This window comes from Balaenoptera acutorostrata, chromosome 5 (assembly GCF_949987535.1).
Source record: "Balaenoptera acutorostrata chromosome 5, mBalAcu1.1, whole genome shotgun sequence".
Taxonomy (NCBI): Eukaryota; Metazoa; Chordata; class Mammalia; order Artiodactyla; family Balaenopteridae; genus Balaenoptera; species Balaenoptera acutorostrata.
Window position 1 is genome coordinate 38,571,496 of NC_080068.1, and position 17,722 is coordinate 38,589,217.

The window sequence follows — 17,722 nt, forward strand, 5'->3', positions numbered from 1 at the left end:
TGCCATCCATATCAATGGCACCACCTTACAGGTTCTCCATATTCTATGGATATTTACACTAGGTATTGCTAAATGTGATGCATTATATGCCGCAGCTCTTATAGGAAAAAAGACCCAATGCTAAATCCAATAGAGTGTTAAATGTTTGACTCAAAATATATCTTATTGCAGATGGCCTTCATTATTTTGTGTAATACCAACTGTCAAACTCTTTAATAATTTAAATTGACTTTTATGAGCTATAAATGCAGCATTATCATAGCAAGAATGATGAAATAACCACAATTTCATGAAATTGTGGCCAATAACGGTAATTTAAAATGAAATTTAGAAGTCACAAAATGATTAGAATGATTAGCAGGCCAATGATCAAATTTTATAAAAAGTATCATCCTTCCTATCACTGAAAAAATAATACAGGGCAAACTTTGAACTGGAAAATGAGCACCAAAACAAATCACCAAAATGCAACATTACTACTATAACAGTCACAAATAAACTCAAGAGTCTAATTTCAGGAATGTAACTACAGATTTAAGTATCTTGGTGAAAGTCATAACTTCAGTTTTCACATCTCTAAATTGATGAAGTACATGTTCTTCAAACCCCCTTTGAATTCTTACATTTTTTAATCTCAGGATTACACACAATGTACTTTAGCTGACATGTAAATTGTTGGTACTTTCCTAATCACCTACCTATAAAGCCATGTGCTGTGTGTCATGAGGGACACAGAGGTAAGTTCCCTGCCCTCATCGTTGATGAAGGTAGACATTTGAACCAACAGTGGAAATGGAGCTATTATAGCTGTTGTAGAGCAAAGTCCCACTGCAGGCAGCTCAAAAATGGTTGAGCATGAAATATGTGAAAGATTTCCACTGATGAAAATGGAAAGTAAAGGCATTCAAGCAACTAAAACATCACAAAAACAAACATGAAAGAATGATAGTGAATGGGGAAAAATAGTTTAGCAGTATAAAACAAGTGAAATGGAAAACTTTGAAAAGAACCAAATTAATAAAAGAAAATGAGTATAAATATGAATTTGTTACAAACAGAATTTGAGCAATAAAATAATAAGTGATTGGTGCTTTGGATGTATTTACAGAATTGAAGGGTGGGTAAAGAAAAGATGTATTGATTTGAATACATTATATATTTAGAAATATGTAATCTGAGCTATATCCACTCCTATTAGATAATCAGAAGGAAGGAAGGACACTCTAGATTTGGACCATAAAAGGTCCTTAATATTTAAAAATATTAAATACATATAAAGAATTAGGAGGGACTTCAAATGTAACCAAAACTTAGCAAGAGTAAGTAATTAGAGTAATTTAGAAGAAAACATTGCTTAAATAAGTCATAGCTAAAAAAATCATGGTACTATCAAAATATATAGAAAAATAATAATGTATAATTTTTCCTAATGTCACTTAAGTAGGGCCAAAATTAAAACTCATTACTTTGTAAGTTAAGTTAAATGTTCTAGGAAAATATGGTAGAACAAAGCCAGATGATGTAATGCCCCCAATACCTAGTGAAATATATACTTCCTCCACCCTGAAAATATGTGTCATTAGGGCATGAACTATTTCCTCCAAAGGAATTATGCATTTATTTTTACTTCTCTATGTGAACTATAATAGAGGGTATTCAAATACTTACAGTTGATTAGAGATAATTCCTCTTTATAGAAGAATTTCAGCTAATAAATGTAGAAGGAATAAAAGAAAAGAACAACATGAGAAAATGACTATTCTGCAATGACGGGAACTTACAATTGAGGGACCTGGCTGTCACCATTTGAATCCACTGATCAATCACAGTATCACTAAAGTGGTAGGTCCAGGCATATGTGCCTCTTGATGTGATGCAGTGTAAAGTAGACAGCACACCCTATCAAGTATTCTTAGCAAACAAACAAACAAAAATGGAAACAATTTAAATACTCAAATACTTAAATATAAGTTCCAATTAACTGGAAATATAGGGAGAAAAAATTTGAAAGTTTTCACAATGAAAAGTCTTTTAAAGTACACAGCATTGCTTGGAGAACTGCTGTTACTGTAACTTGGCTAGATTATGGGATTTGTGGAGAGAAGTGGTGGCAGCAGAAGCAGCAGATGGAAGCTGTGGTAAGTTCATGGCATTCCTTAAATGTTACATCCAAGCATCTAGGTTTTATTCTCAAGCTAGCATTTCCCAGAATGTGTTCTGGAATACTGATATACATTCTTCACTGTTAACAGGGTGAGATGGGTGTTCCCTTTTTAAAGAAAGTTTAGGGAACACTGTATTCTATATTTCTTTCAATTGGTTGAATATTAGTAAGGTGTAGCACACTGCTTGTAGAAATACCTATTGAAATTTAACACAGCATTTTCACAACTTATGGAATAGTTTATTTTGAAGAGAGTATTGTTATCCTGTAAGAAGCAAATCTAGAAAATATCACTGTAGGAGGAAACACTGAGGAATCTCAATAAGTGTAGTGTTTTGCTCTGAAGAGTATTTTTTGAAGATAATTCTAGTGGCAGTGAATTGGTGAGGCAAGACTGGAAAGCAGCTGGAATACAGCTGGTGTGAGAGGACAAAGACATGAACGGACCAAGGGACTGACATGGGATAAAAGTGGAAACCATAAGACATAGTGGATATCAACAGAAATGCATTGTTTCTGTTGAAATCACTAAAAAATCCATCACTAAAAACAATACTGAGGTTTCTAACTCAGGTTAGTGGGATGTTGGCAATGCCACCATATAGTTAGAACAGAAGGGAAGGCAGCTGTGGTGGTGGAGGATGCACAGAGGTCTGTGATCAAAGAATATATTTATTTAATATATAATATTCTCTTATGTAAAATTCATACTTTCTCATGGGCAAAATACTCAGCAAATATTAAAAAGTGATTCTTACCTATGGATTTTTTTTTCCCTTCTAAATTTACTTAAGTCATTCCCTGGTTCTACTTACCCACAAGGCCTATATGTGAATACAATGTAACTCTCTTCATCCCCTCTTTCAATGAAAGTCACGCATGTGTGCTTTTCCCAGTGCCTCATGGCCTGCTTGAACATGGCTCGCTGGCTGCCTGGAAAAATGGCATGACATTAATAAAACAATGGGCTCTTCCATCCCAGGTCTGGCTGCACAGGTCAGACACCACCTCTATCATCAACCAAAGAATACTAGCTCCAAGCACTGCAGTGAGCCACTCTTGAGAGTGGGCACTGCCTTCATAATCAGTAGGCTTGAGCTTACTGTCTCTACAAGTATGTGTGTACAAGGCTCCGTGAACAAGACATACATTATTCCTGTCAGCTGAAATCAGCTTCCAGATTTAATAGGTACATTTGAAATTCAATTTAAAAACCAGAATAGTTCTTTAGATTCTTAGAACTCAAGACTAAATGTATTTTTAAATTTCAAGACACCCTAACTGACAACTCAGGTGAATGGAATATTTCTCGTGTTTCATTTAATACTATGTTTTATATGTTAGTATTCTTTAAAAATATACACTTAATCTATATGATAATTATTAATTCTTTATCAAAATAGACCCTCTGGGAATATCTTACCAGTGAAGTTGCCTCCTATAATGTAAGGAATAACACCTCCAGGCCATACTCTTTCAGTTCTTGATGTAGCAGCTCTGGGAACTCGATTTTTCTCATTTTGCCCTGAGAATTTTAGAGGTACTTTTCCCTTAACTGTGTTGTTTTGCTCCAAGCCTGCAGTGACATTTAAAACATTCTGTGAAACAGAAGTCCTTGGTCAGAGAATCATTTACCTCTTAAAGGACAAGGTGAAATGTCTTATTTACACATTTATATAAATATGCCTGAAGTCAAAATGCATTAAAGAAAAACTTCATTTATATTACATACTTGAAAAAAGTGTTAAAATATTTAAGTAGTTCCTGTCAAAATACTATTTCCTAATGCTCTATGAACAAATTTTGATGAATTTGCATACAACAGCCCACAGTGGACAGAAGTCAGGTAGACTTTGTAAGCCACAGAAAAATTCTTTTCTTTTCTACTTTACTAGAACACTAAGAAATTCACCACTAGAATTAAAAAGACATTGTTTAAAAAGCCCTATGATGTTCAAAACCTTTCTTACTCCTGCTAAATCCCTAGTCCTTTAAATCAGAATTGATATTCTGTAGTACAGCTTAAAATTGTGAATATTACACTGTAGAGATAGTAAATGAAATAGAATAAGACAGATATGGTCTCAGATTCTGGGACAATGGGCTATCTCTATTTCAATTTCCTCAGGATTCATATCCACACAACAGAAAAGATTTAGAGAGCAGTACACAAGGTGAACAGGCCAACATAAAATGCAGTCTATTGTGGAAGAGCTTTCAAGTCTGCAGTCACTGACTTTTCTTGGTGACCCTTCATAATTTTTTTGTTACTGTTTTATTTTTCCTACATTCTCATGATTATTTTTTCTTATTTACATATCATTGTTGATACAAATAGTTTACCACTTACATACACTTCAGACACAACGAACACTGAATGTATGCGCCCTATGCCTGTGTTCCTAACATGTCTAATTTTTTAATATCCTGGAGCAAAGTATCTTCACTTTGGAAAATTAATCCTTAAAAGTAGGCACTTTAAAATATTTAATTAGTATTAATCAATTGAAGAGATGTTAGGATATGAACTTTGAACAGAAGACTTGAAAAAGAAACTCTAAAATCTACAAATAGTGATTAATAAATTCAATACTTTAAATATTAACTAATCATTAAGCCAGAAGGCAGTTTCTCTGAATGTTTTCCTATATATATTTTTGGAAGGGTAAAAAATATTTTCAATTATTTTTTAATCTAATTAATCAGTTTGACAATTTACTTTAAGTGGATTTTATTTCAAAAGAAACAGCCATGATATTCTTCCATTTGACTAAAACTGATGTAGCTCCATGCTTGATAAAAATACCAATCTACTGGAAATAAATACCAACAATAAAATAAACACCTAATACATTTTTTTATTAAAGAGAAGCTGAAAATAAGCTAAAATATTTCAAATGTCCCCAATTAAATTCTAAAAAACTTACGTTGGATATCAACTAACAAAATAACAATGAATAAAGGACTCTTTCTCAGCATATATCCTTTCCATAATTTGCAGCTTAATGGCAAACAGAACTGCTATGAGTATAATATTCACTGTACATCAAGTGTCTGAAACTTTAAACATTGATATACCAGAGCCAATTCTTCTTATCCTGTCTATAAGTTGGTAGAGGGCCCCTCGTTTCTTTGACATACCATGGTCTCCAAATCCACCTTAAAGAGTAAAAGAAAATAGTAAGTTAACTTCACTGTAAATTAAAGTTCTTGTAAATAAGCAATAATAATAGGCTACATTGATTTCTCTTTGGACATCTCTTTTTATGTGGTCTTAAAGTAATGAATACCCATAAATCTTGGAAGAGGGTAAAAATTCTACAATAACAAATTTTAGTAACTAAAACTAAGGGGGTAAGAGAAATTAAGAGAGCAATCTAAATGACTTTATTTGGACATCATGGCAATTGAGTCATCTATTGATAATCTGAAACATTTTTCTTCACTGTGACCTTGACATCACATAGTATTATATAGGATGACAGCAAGTTGTTCTGCCCTGTTGAGTGCATTCCAGCTATTTTCCCAATACAAACTAAATATTTTCAGATGGCAAACCAGCAAATGGAAATAAAAACGTTAGAAGAGCATAGGTATGTAAATTCTCAATGCAACAGGGAAAAAAAGCAAGTGTATAGTGCAACTTTTGCCCCAAAGCTTGGATAAATTTTGAGATATTTCTAATAGCATATGACATTTTATAATGTATTCAAATAAATTTTGAAAATTAGTTTCTATAATTTATAAAAACCAATAACAAAAATTAAAAAAAATTCACAAGGTGAGAATCCAAAAGGATGTCCAGCTGCAAAATACATTGTTATGTTATGCAATTTGCAAAATTTATAAAGGGGATATAAAGAATTTTATAGCTCAAAATGTAGAGGAGAGGGTGACGTAAGGAAATATGTCTTCTTGCAATTTTAAGAACAAAGTCATATCAGAAAACAGATCATTTGACGAAAATCCAAATCTTCTGATTCTCATTCCAGGGCTTTAACAAAATGCTCTCCCAGTTTTATCTCCTATTTTGCCTTCTCCTTGAATCTTTGATAGAAAAATACAAAGAGGTATCACTGAGCAAACAATTAATTTGATCACTAATGATATCAGAACAAGTGGTTCATGAACCTGTGGGCTAAGACAATGAAAGAGGACCAGAAATTCATGCAAACCACAAACTGTTCTTGCATGGAAATAGTTTGAACTATTTCCTTCCAATATTTTTTCCCCTTTGAAATTAATACTGAAACTTAATTACCTAGATTGAAGCTAATAACAAACAAAAACAATAATAAAAATTATTAATATATAAGCCTCTTATAGGAAATATCTATTAAGTCCTTATAAGGCAAATAAGTTAGAGTGCTTGTTCACTAATAATCTGCTTAATTATGTGAATTACATGGTCACATTTTTGCTGTGCCCCTTGAGAAAAATTTTTGAAATTTTTTCATTGAATATTTTAGAAAGATGAGGTAATACTTAAATGCATTCATTCCTAAGCAGTTACAACAAACATTTTTAAATGATAGTAAAAATGTATTTGAAATGACCATTACCTAACAATTATATTGCATATTAGGTAGGTCTGAAACACATATAAAATATGTATAGAAGGAGGCTAATTATGAGGAAAAAAGAAATATCTTAGTTAATATTAAGGTAATTATAAGCATAAGAATAATTATAGGCTAGGAAAAACATTTCAAGACTCTCAAAATCAATAATGTTTTAATAATTTTGAATAATTTTTATAGCAATATAAATAAAATTCTGTGTAGATAGTTCATTAAAATAGAAAAAAGGAAAATTCATAGTATGTGTTTATTTCTCATATATTCTAAAATTTTTAAAATAAAAATATACAAACCTAATAAATATTTATGAGAAAGACAATACATTTTGAAATAAGAAAATAAATATAGTCAATTCAGCACAAACTAACAAGAAAGGGAAAAGTTAGAGTAAGAAAAAACTAAAATATAGAATTCTTTATGATGCTTGAAATTCAACTGAATAGTATAAATTACTTTGAAACATGTACCTTTCACATATATATTTACAATATGATTTTTATAATTGATAGTATAATTGTTTTATGCTATTTATCTAAATAATGATATTTTATTTCCAAATGTTACTATTTCAGAGCTTAACTATAAATGAAATGACAAAATTACATAGTATTAAAATGTTCTGAATCACAGAAAATGAATGTCTCCAGTACAAAGAGAGGACAATGGGTTAAATAAATGACCTGAATAAAGCTTGAATCTAATGAAAATCTTAATAAAAATTGAGAATGTAATGTGATAAATTTAAGATTTTGCTGAGTTATACCATTGCTCTCTTGTTCCAAATCCATTATCTCTGTGACAGTGTTAAGTGTGAGATAATGGTTGGAGTCTGTCAATAAACATACCTATAGGAATATACTATCTGTGATTACACTGCAAAGCAGTTTCCCTCATATATTTGATGTATGTTTCAGAGAAGACTCACTATAAATAAAAAGGCTAAAGCATATTATTTTTAAGTACTGTATTATTTAAGTTTTATTACCTTACATAAATTTCTTATATGTAATAATATTTTGATTATGTACAATAATGTCTTTATTCTTAAAAGGGCATGTTAACCTATTTAATATTGAAAAGCTATGTTGTTGGTAATTAACTTCAAAATATTTTATACATACTTATACATGTATGCATGCACACACACATACAGAGAGCAAATATGGTAAACTGAACAACTGCTGAATCTTCAAGGTGTATGGGTGTTGCTTGCATTATCCTATCAACTTTTAGATATCTTTGAAACATGTCATAATAAAAAGCTGCGAAAAAGTAAATTGGGCAAAGAGAGATGTTAATTCACAGTAAAAAGTCTTAAGACTAAAATATATTTGTCTGCTAGATACCACAAAGGAACTATATGTTTTATTTTCCATAGAATACAAGAAGAAAGTAAAAATAGCATTGGACAGAAGGAGAGATTCAATGAAATCAAAAAGCATGACACTGAATAAATGTTTTAGCTATAACTACAAAAAGAAATTTTACATTTTTAACCTTGCAATTTTTCTCCAAAATAAAATACAGAATAAAAATTGTATCAAGATAATATAAAATAATTTTTAAATTTTAGTACAGATATTTTAAAATGAGGACCCAAATGTCTTTTAAAATATTACAAGTCTCATATAGGCATAATTCAAATATGTTCAAACAGTTGAAATTGAAATTTTCTTCCAGGTTTTCACAAAAATTATAAAAATAGATAGATAATTTTTCTAAATAAGTTTGTATATAATTACTCTAAGAATAATTTACTTTTTGCATCTCAATATCCAAATAGGAGGCAACTGAATATAATGTTCAAGACTATGAAATTTAACCTTCCTCAGAATTGAATTTTGGTCCTGACTCAGTCATTTCCTGGCTATGTGACAATAAGAAAACTACATAACCTTGTAAATCTCCATCTCCTCACTTGTAAATCACAATAAGCAGCTACCTTCATGGGGTCATTATGAGGATTCAAAGAGTTAACACCTGCAAAGTACTTAAACCAGGCCCGGTACATGGTACATGGTAAACACTACAACATCTTTGTTAAATACATTAATTAATAAAATTAAAACTATGAATAAAACTTAAATTTCTAAATAGGCTCATTCATATCAAGAAAATCAAAGTGATCACTGGAACATCAAAAATGATCCAAAGAGTATTTTAGCATTTCAAGAGTATATTTTCTTCTAAATGAATGCAAACTGAATCAAATAATCAACTGTACCTGTGGTATGTCCAAATTTTCCAAAGGGGTTCTGTGTAAGGTCAATTGTCCTATCAATTTGAAAGATATTTAAGTCTTCATCATCTAAGGCAATGTCACCCCAAAACACAGCTAAAAAAGAAAATTTCAATTAAAATATAAATTATTTAAGAGCAAAAATCGATGCAAACAAAGCTAATTAGAAAAATATTGCTAAAAAATGTGGAAATGTGGTCCCTAAAGATGTAGAGATATTTCAGAAAGTAAGTGTAACTGAACCTACTGGACCTGTTACAGTGTAATATAAGCCACCTGTGAAAGGACGTGACCCACTTTTTTTACTTTGATGTTTGAGGGGAGAGGGAGAAAGTTATTTCTTTGAATGAAATGGCCTCAGATTTATGGGGTGGGGGTGGGGTTCTAAGGGAAGAAAATTCAGCAATCATGGCTAATTTGCAAATAAATGAAAATCTGATAAGAATGTCTATATTTACAGTGGATGTCTGAGATCAGCAGGTCTTCACTGACAGGTAGAAGAAGAGGTAGTAGCAACTAAACTGTGTGCTATGATAGCTTCATAAAGTGAGGTTCAATTGAGACAAAAGAATATTGTGCTGTTATAACAACTCATTCATCACATTTTTATACAGTTATAATGCACTTTCTCTAAAGATGACATTGCCTCTGAGTCTCTATAAAATGTATAAATAAAGTCAACTTTTATTTAGGCAATGACCAGGTGCTGACCTTTCATCATTAATGACAAATAAGACACTGCCCATATTTTTAGGAGCGTCAAAATCATTACCCTGATCCTGGAAACACTCTATCTTTTATACCCAGCAGTTTATGCTACTTAATAAAGCAAAGCTCTATAAACCATTGTGAATGTATTTAAACCAGTAAGTGAATTCTCTTTTAAGGTCAGAAATATACATTTGCATAACAAAAATGGCCTCCTTGTTTATTTGAGCCCAAAAGTATCCCTTTGTACTATCAGATGTCAAAATATAATAACTTTAGGAAATGTAGCAAATTTAAGAGAGAGAATAAATTAAACATGAAATAGTAAAACATTGACAAATGCCTTGGAAATTCTGGGATATTTGTTTCTTGATACAGGTTTACAAATTTGCTTTTTAAATTTTTTCTTCAGATTTTTCTTCTGCAAAACCAAAAAGGAGGGGAGGAATTTACATTTAAAAATTTAGAGAGAATCGTACTCAATATATTGTAATCACCTATAAGGTAAAAGAATCTGAAAAAGTGTGTATATATATATATATATATATATATATATATATATATATATATATATAACTGTATCACCATGCTGTACACCTGAAACTAACACAACATTGTAAATCAACTATATTTCAATTTAAAAAAGTGAAAAAAATTTAGAAAATGACAAAATCCATCCTTTTCAAATCACTTTTACTAAATTCAAACCTTAATATGTATGAATTTTAGCTATAAAAACTAATTAATAAAATTAGTTTTAAGTCATAAACTTCAATCCTGAAAGCTATACAATGCTTTAGGCTTTGATCAAAGGTTTATCATATAAAATTATATACTTAGTTTAGTTCGCTTATACAAAACTGACATGAGATAAGAAGAGGTTTATTTATGTGTAAATCTAGAAAGGAAGAAAACAGAAATTAGTTCAAGATGCGTTATCAGTTCAACATATGAAAAAATCTTCATTAGAATTAGAATTCGCTCATCAACCCCTCTCTTCTGCCCTACTGTCAATGGAATGGCAGTCTGTAGAAGTTATGCTTACAGTCTTTTGATATCAGGGATGAAGAAGTCTGTAGAAGAGTTAATAGTGCTGACTAAGAAGTTGGTCTTGATGACTGAAATTGAATCCAGATTCTAATCAGTTTCATACACATGCAGCAGAAACTGTTAAGTCTCCACCATCCCTAAAGCCAGACATCCTAACAAATAGATGGCCTACCTAAATAAAAGATCTTCCAATTATATAAAGGCTTGTTCGTTTTCATAAATAAATTTTGCACTCTTTTTTTTTCAAGATTTTTCACTATTCTAAGGTAAATACAAGTTTGCTAGTTATTTAAATCTTCTATCATGTGTATTTACTATGCACATAGTTGTGAGCACTGACTGGCAGTGACTCTCTCAGTCTGCCTCTTCCTTCCCTAGTGCTGGGGGACAGTTAGGGACACTAAAAAAAGTGCTTCTCTTTTATTTTTCCAGGAATCACAGCAAATCTGGTAAAAATGCAGGCTCTGATTTAGTAGGTCTGGGGAGAGGTCTCAGATCTACATTTTTAACAAGCTCCCATTACTACAAATAATTATCATTGTCATTATCTTTATTAGAATCATTTTTTTCTCCAACAATAAATTTTACTTCTCTCTGAATCAGCTGGTTGACTTGAAAGCTTAAGCATTCAACCAAATAAAGTGTATTTCATCTGTACTACATTTATACAATAAAGGTAGTAGTAAAATAAAACTCAAATGTGTTTTAGATTTTTATTTTCTTGTAGTGACTTTTCACATGCAATAGGATTCATGTCTTGATGGATTATATCAAACTAAGATCAGCAGTCCAGGTTAATATAACACTTCACAGAAGAAAAAAAAAATATTTCTGGAATAAGAATGGCATAAGACCAGATAATTCTCGAAGGAGACAAAACTGCTCTGGAGTACATAGCCTATTTTTTATTTATTGTTATTTTTTTTCTAACTAATAGCCTCAGTAGTTTTGCAGTTCTGAATCCGCCATGAATTGCTTCAGGAGCAATAGTGAGTGACTAAGCCAATTTGTATATGTGTAGACTTGATGTACTGTAGGCCATATATACCTTTAAATCTTGATATTGTCTACAGCAACAAAAAATAGACATCTTAGAATTTTCAACCTATCACATAGTTTAAAATGCACATTTTTTTTTTTTTGGCACACATTTGAAGGTTTCCTTAACTCACCTTCTACTTTAGTCTAAGTGACTTATTTCTACATGTTAAATATTTACTTATGCATTGGCATAGCAGCTGGAAGATGACAATTTATATTAATATGTATTTAGAATTTGCATTGTAATCCAACATATATTTTTTATATAGGTTCCAAGATATTTGTAATTCTCAAGTCCACATTGGAGCTTTTTGTTTTTCTTTCTATATGGTATTTTCTATTTATTTTACATCAAAAAACAAAAATTAAAGAGAAATACTTTTAAAACTATAAATTATCAGGCTTCCCTGGTGGTACAGTGTTAAAAATCCACCTGCCAATGCAGCGGGCACGGGTTCAAGCCCTGGCCCAGGAAGATCCCACATGCTGTGGAGCAACTAAGCCCATGCGCCACAGCTACTAAGTCTGAGCTCTAGAGCCCGTGAGCTACAACTACTGAGCCCACATGCCACAACTACTGAAGCCCACGTGCCTAGAGCCCGTGCTCCACAACAAGAGAAGCCACGACAGTGAGAAGCCTGCGCACCACCAACCTGCCGCAACTAGAGAAAGCCCGAGCGCAGCAACGAAGACCCAACACAGCCAAAAATAAACAAATTAATTAATTAATTTAAAAAACTATAAATTATCAGTCATTAGCCCCATTTAATACAGTGATTTGAGTTTACTGATATCAGATACAGAAGCAATATAGGAAACTGGTTATAAATTACGATACTAGGGAAATGTTCAGTGCAATTAGAATATTTACTATCTGTTTGGAATTCTGCTCAGATTCCAGTCAAAAAATGGGGATGTAGCTAACCAATAGGCCAAAATAAAATATCAAAAATAACAATTTTGAAACTACATGGAAAACCACAGATTTTGTTTTTCCCCAAAGGCTATTTGCATTCATTGTACTACAAAAAATTTTTTTAATCAGAGACCAAAAAACAAAAAAAAAAGACAGGGTGCTTTTACTGCACATTTTATAAAAGAACATATGGTGAAAATAAGCCATCCAAGGTTGTGATTCCCTATACTCTAACTTTAAATGATGTCTCTTCCACCCACATCCCGATTCCCCAGTGATCTATAGTCCTGCAATTTTGAAGCTGGGGTCCAGGGACCAGCTTTAAGGGCACTTCAAGCCTGTAATTTCCTAAAAGCTGTATGCAAAAAATATGTATGAGTTTGTAAACACAGTCACCACATGTTTTCCAGAGAAGAGGTCCATAGTAGATTACCAAAAGGGGTCACACAAAGTAAAGAACCTCTACTTTTGCAAAAAGCAGAGCCTTTCAATGCACTCAGGAGAAAATACTTACAAACTAAATATTCTCAAGAAAACGAATATATTTTCTTGATAGTTGATGACTACTTGGGAGTACACTGTAGTAGACAAGATGACAGAGCTCCTCAGGCATTTCTTACAGAAAGCCCCCCCAGGAAGCTCCTCTCCCCAACTAACCCTTAGGGGTCTCACCCGCCTCCATGTCCTGCCTGTCTTTCCAACACACAAGATTTCATAACATGCTTTCGATTGTCTGATTCCTCAACCTAAGTTTAAAAATACTGACCACAGGAAGGATGTGTTGCTCATCTTTAAACACTCACTGCCAGAGTGCCTGACATAAAGTAGTCCTCAGTATATGTTATGAGGCACAAAAAATGTGAATGAGTAAATGAATTGGGGTATAGTTGTATATAAGAAAAATGAGGCTAGGCATGCGACATAATTCACAAATTTGCCTTATGACCCCAAATACTAGGTGTGCAACCATTCCAAAGAATATTTCAAATCCTTTCAAGCTAGAGGGAATTATTCTTGTATACTTTAAAATAAAAAACAATTAAAAGGTAGCTGTCTTTCTTTTTATTCCAATAGCATATATTATTAAGTGTAGTTATGGGAAGTGTATCATTTTTTTCCTAAACATCACAATGATGTGCTCAGGAAATACATGACTGAACTAACAGATCAGTTATATTGAGACATATAGGATTTGAGAGATAACTTAAAGATTCAACAATAGCCAAGAGGATTTGCTTATCACACTTTTTCAGTTTAAACTTTATGCTGTTATTGATGTTGGATTTAGGGAGGAAGATGATGTCATGTGAAGGCCTGACAAAGCTACTTTGGCTACTGTAGGCTAAAATAAAGGCCTAGGGAAAATCTCCTCAGACAAGGGCAACAGCGAAGGCTTAAAAGTCAACTATTTTTACATGATTGATTGACAACCACTAAGCAAATTCCCAAGGAAAAGTAAGATTTAGCAAAAGTTCCAATATATATATTGTGGAGACAACGTTACCTTATTTAAAAGAGGAAATAGTTTTCTGGTGGCATTTCATATGCACAGAATAAATTTTTTCCCCAAAATGACAAACATGAAAGTTACCTTAAGTTCCAAGTTTGGGAAACAATTATCTAACATTTTAAAAGTTCTTGATACAATACTAAAATAAATGAAGATATATTTTTATATAGATTCTCAGAAATGATCTTCAAAACTAAAAGGGTAAGAAATTTTTCATGTAGTACATTTCTTTCTTAAATTTCTAATAATAAGAAAGGATTTGTAGTCCAGTTATTTTAGTGGTTGTTCATAAAAAAATCATATGCAATGCTTTATTTAAAATATTTCATAGGGTTTTTTCAAGATCTGCATTATAACTTCTACCATAAACTATCACATAAACTGAACAAAATCATCCAATCTACAAAAAGTGTGATGTGGTGAAGTATAAATGATGAGTTAAATAAAATGGTTTACTCATCTTTCTCCGATAAACTGGATTGAAAGGTGCTTCTGGATAATATGACTCTCATCTGCCGCCTTAAAACAAGATGCCTCTATGTACCAAGGGCAGGTTTTCTGGAGGAAGGGGGTGTGGTACAGTATAAAAAGCTAACTGTTTGGGCCATTATTTTTAAAAAAAGCTGTCCAAACATACTCCAAATTTAGAGGTTGCTTCAAAGAACACAAAACTGCTGCTCGAGTTAAACACAGTTTTGATTATTTCTTGAATCAGGAAACAAAATACAATCTCAGCACAAAATCATATGTTCAATCTGAAATGCAAAACAAATAAACATATGCATATACCTGTACATATACACCATGCAAGGAATATTCCTCCAGAATATGGAGACATTTGATAATAATTTTTCAGGATATTAATGAGTTTCAAGATAAATCTAGATTGATCAATAGATTCTGAACACAGAACAGAAGCAGCAATTTATCTTTTTTAAATCTTTTTTTTCCTGTTTTAATGCACTTTAACAATATGGATGTGATTAAATACTAAATTTTCAAATAATTGTATCTTTCTTTTAAAGTAAGAAAACCAAATTTTTCCCACAAAAAATGATCCATCAAAATACCGTGTCAATCTGCATTTATAACCCACAATGCCCATGGATAGGGTTCCTCAGGACATTTTAAAAATGTCAACCACATCACAAATACTCATTTTGAACTCTTTGACTCAAAAGAAAAAACACTGACAGAAAAGTACTTTGATCAAGAAATGTAAAAATAAATATTGAAACTTATTTTGTGTATGGCCTAATATTTTCTGTCACAAGCTTTAAAAAAAATGGTTTATTGTAGCTCATAAGTTTTTAAAAATTGCCATTCTTATACTGCTCAAATAATGAATATATCATCAACCACTACCAAGATTTGGTTTATTTATATTTCCCATGTCTCTTCCGTCTTATAACAATTGAGCTGTTTTTTCTTCCCTTAGGCTTGAGTTTTTTCTTCCCTTAGGAAGTTTGTCTACAAACTGTGGCCAGTGTAGGAGTTACCCTGATACTTCTTTTTAAATTAATTTACATTTTTAAATTAAATTGGTTTATTTTCTAAATATTGACCTTAGCTCTTGGAGTAAATCTTGATGCCTTCCTGGAAGTAAGGTCATTCATGAAAATGCTATTTTCTATATTCTAGCTATGTTTTACCCATTGGCTGGTCAACTCTTCACAAAAACAGAAGAACCTTTTTTCTCACTTTTTCCATTTTTACTAGTCTATTGTTATAATAGGTTAAGAGAGAAAATGTTATATTCCAACCTTTCTGACCATTATTCATCTTTGTAAAAGATTTCCTCTAGGGCACAAGTCAAAGGTTGGAGTCTTTTTTCTTTGCTTAATTTATGCCATTGCACAGCCCTCAAGTCAACATGTGCTCAGTGAAATAGCCTTTACAAAATTTAAAAGCTCATTAACATCCTAAAAACTTGACTCCACATACTGTTTTCTATTCCTTCTCTTCATAGTCTCAGAGACCTTCAACAATTGAACGGATAATTAAATGGAACTTTATTCACACCAAAACAAGCAAAAAATAGAAATATCTGTGAAATATCCTTGGTCAATATTATTTTGAACTTTGTAAAAGTTCCATAAAGTGTCAGTAACTTATATTGATATTAAATGTATGGTGCTTAATGTTAATAAAGCACCCTCATCAATATTATTCCAATTGAGCCTTAGAAAATTCTAGGATATAGATTCATATTACTAACCTGTCGATAGAATTTACTTTTAAAAAAACTTACCATCTCTTATTGCCCATTATATTATACTATCTCCCTTTATTTGATTTGGGAGTTTATTGGCACTAACTTCAGGTAATTTTTTAGAGAAAAAAGATTCTGAGTCAGAAGCACTGTCTGTCTAAAAATTTCAATTTGAGGTAATGCTGGTGCCCCATATGAACCACTTGATGGTCTCATATGGCAAATGAAGAGAAGAAGTGCTTTTCTTTTTGGATGGGGAGGAACAAGGATGGACTGCATTGGCATATGGAGATGATGTACTTCACTGACAATTGGAAATGATCTACCAAAAAAATAGTATTTTAGTAGTACTACTGAAAAAAAAAGGAGTTCATCATAGCTGGCATGCTGGAAGGAAAGAAAACACCAAAGACTGCTTATTATCTAGTTGCAATATTAATATTACTAAATAATCTGCCAGTAATGTTTCAAGTCTGGTTATAGATAATAAATTAGAAGGAAATAGATGCTGAAATGTAAAATGAAATGCATGCATATTAGATAAATAAAATCTTTATAAATACCAGAAAAATCATTATTTAAATTTCAATATTAAATAATTATGCCATTATTTCAATTTAAATATTTAGAACTGGCATAAGTCTTAGCTAATAGATATAAATTGGAAAACTGGCCATAAAATCCTCCAGTTTCTCTGTAGCAATCGTGATGAGTTATTTTTAAAAAGAGAATAACTTAGAAGCTAAATAAACTACCAAATGTGTATCATGAGCAAAAATTATATATTTAATATTGAGCAAAATAATACAGTTGGAAAAAATCTATCTATTACTTGAATAAAGTCACTGTAGTCTTATAAAACAAACCAATGTCTGAAAAATGTAAAGAAAGGTCATAAATAAACCTGTATTTTTAATATCCCCACATATTTAATTTCTTTGACATCATGTTTTAAATCATTTTGTTTAAGTGTATCCCTTAACTACTTATTGTGGATATAGGTGATTTTACTACTTTTGTCTTTTAACCTTCCTTTTAGCTTTATAAGGGGTTGATATACTACATTTGCCATATATTTGTTTTAACCAGTGAGATTTTTCCTTTTTGTAATGTTCACACTTTATTTCAACAACATAAAATAAGCATGTATATGATTTCATGGAGATTAAACAACATGCTACTAAAAAACTAATGGATCAAAGATGAAATCAAAGAGGAAATTAAAAAATACCTTGCGACAAATGACAAAGAACACACACACCATACAAAATCTATGGGATGCAGCAAAAGCAGTTAGTACAG

At 31.6% G+C, this 17,722-nt stretch overlaps 1 protein-coding gene across 3 annotated transcripts in view; it reads right to left on the reverse strand.

Annotated features, from left to right (window-relative positions):
* TLL1 (tolloid like 1) overlaps positions 1–17,722 on the reverse strand; it is a 236,128-nt gene that overhangs the window by 120,315 nt on the left and 98,091 nt on the right. For all 3 annotated transcript variants that reach the window (XM_007176711.2, XM_057546214.1, XM_057546215.1), the window contains exons 2-5: positions 8,969–9,079; positions 5,243–5,323; positions 3,588–3,740; positions 2,980–3,097 (exon numbers count right to left, since the gene is read on the reverse strand). In XM_007176711.2, the coding sequence (XP_007176773.1) occupies positions 2,980–3,097; positions 3,588–3,740; positions 5,243–5,323; positions 8,969–9,079 (463 nt within the window). The remainder of the gene's footprint in view (positions 1–2,979; positions 3,098–3,587; positions 3,741–5,242; positions 5,324–8,968; positions 9,080–17,722) is intronic.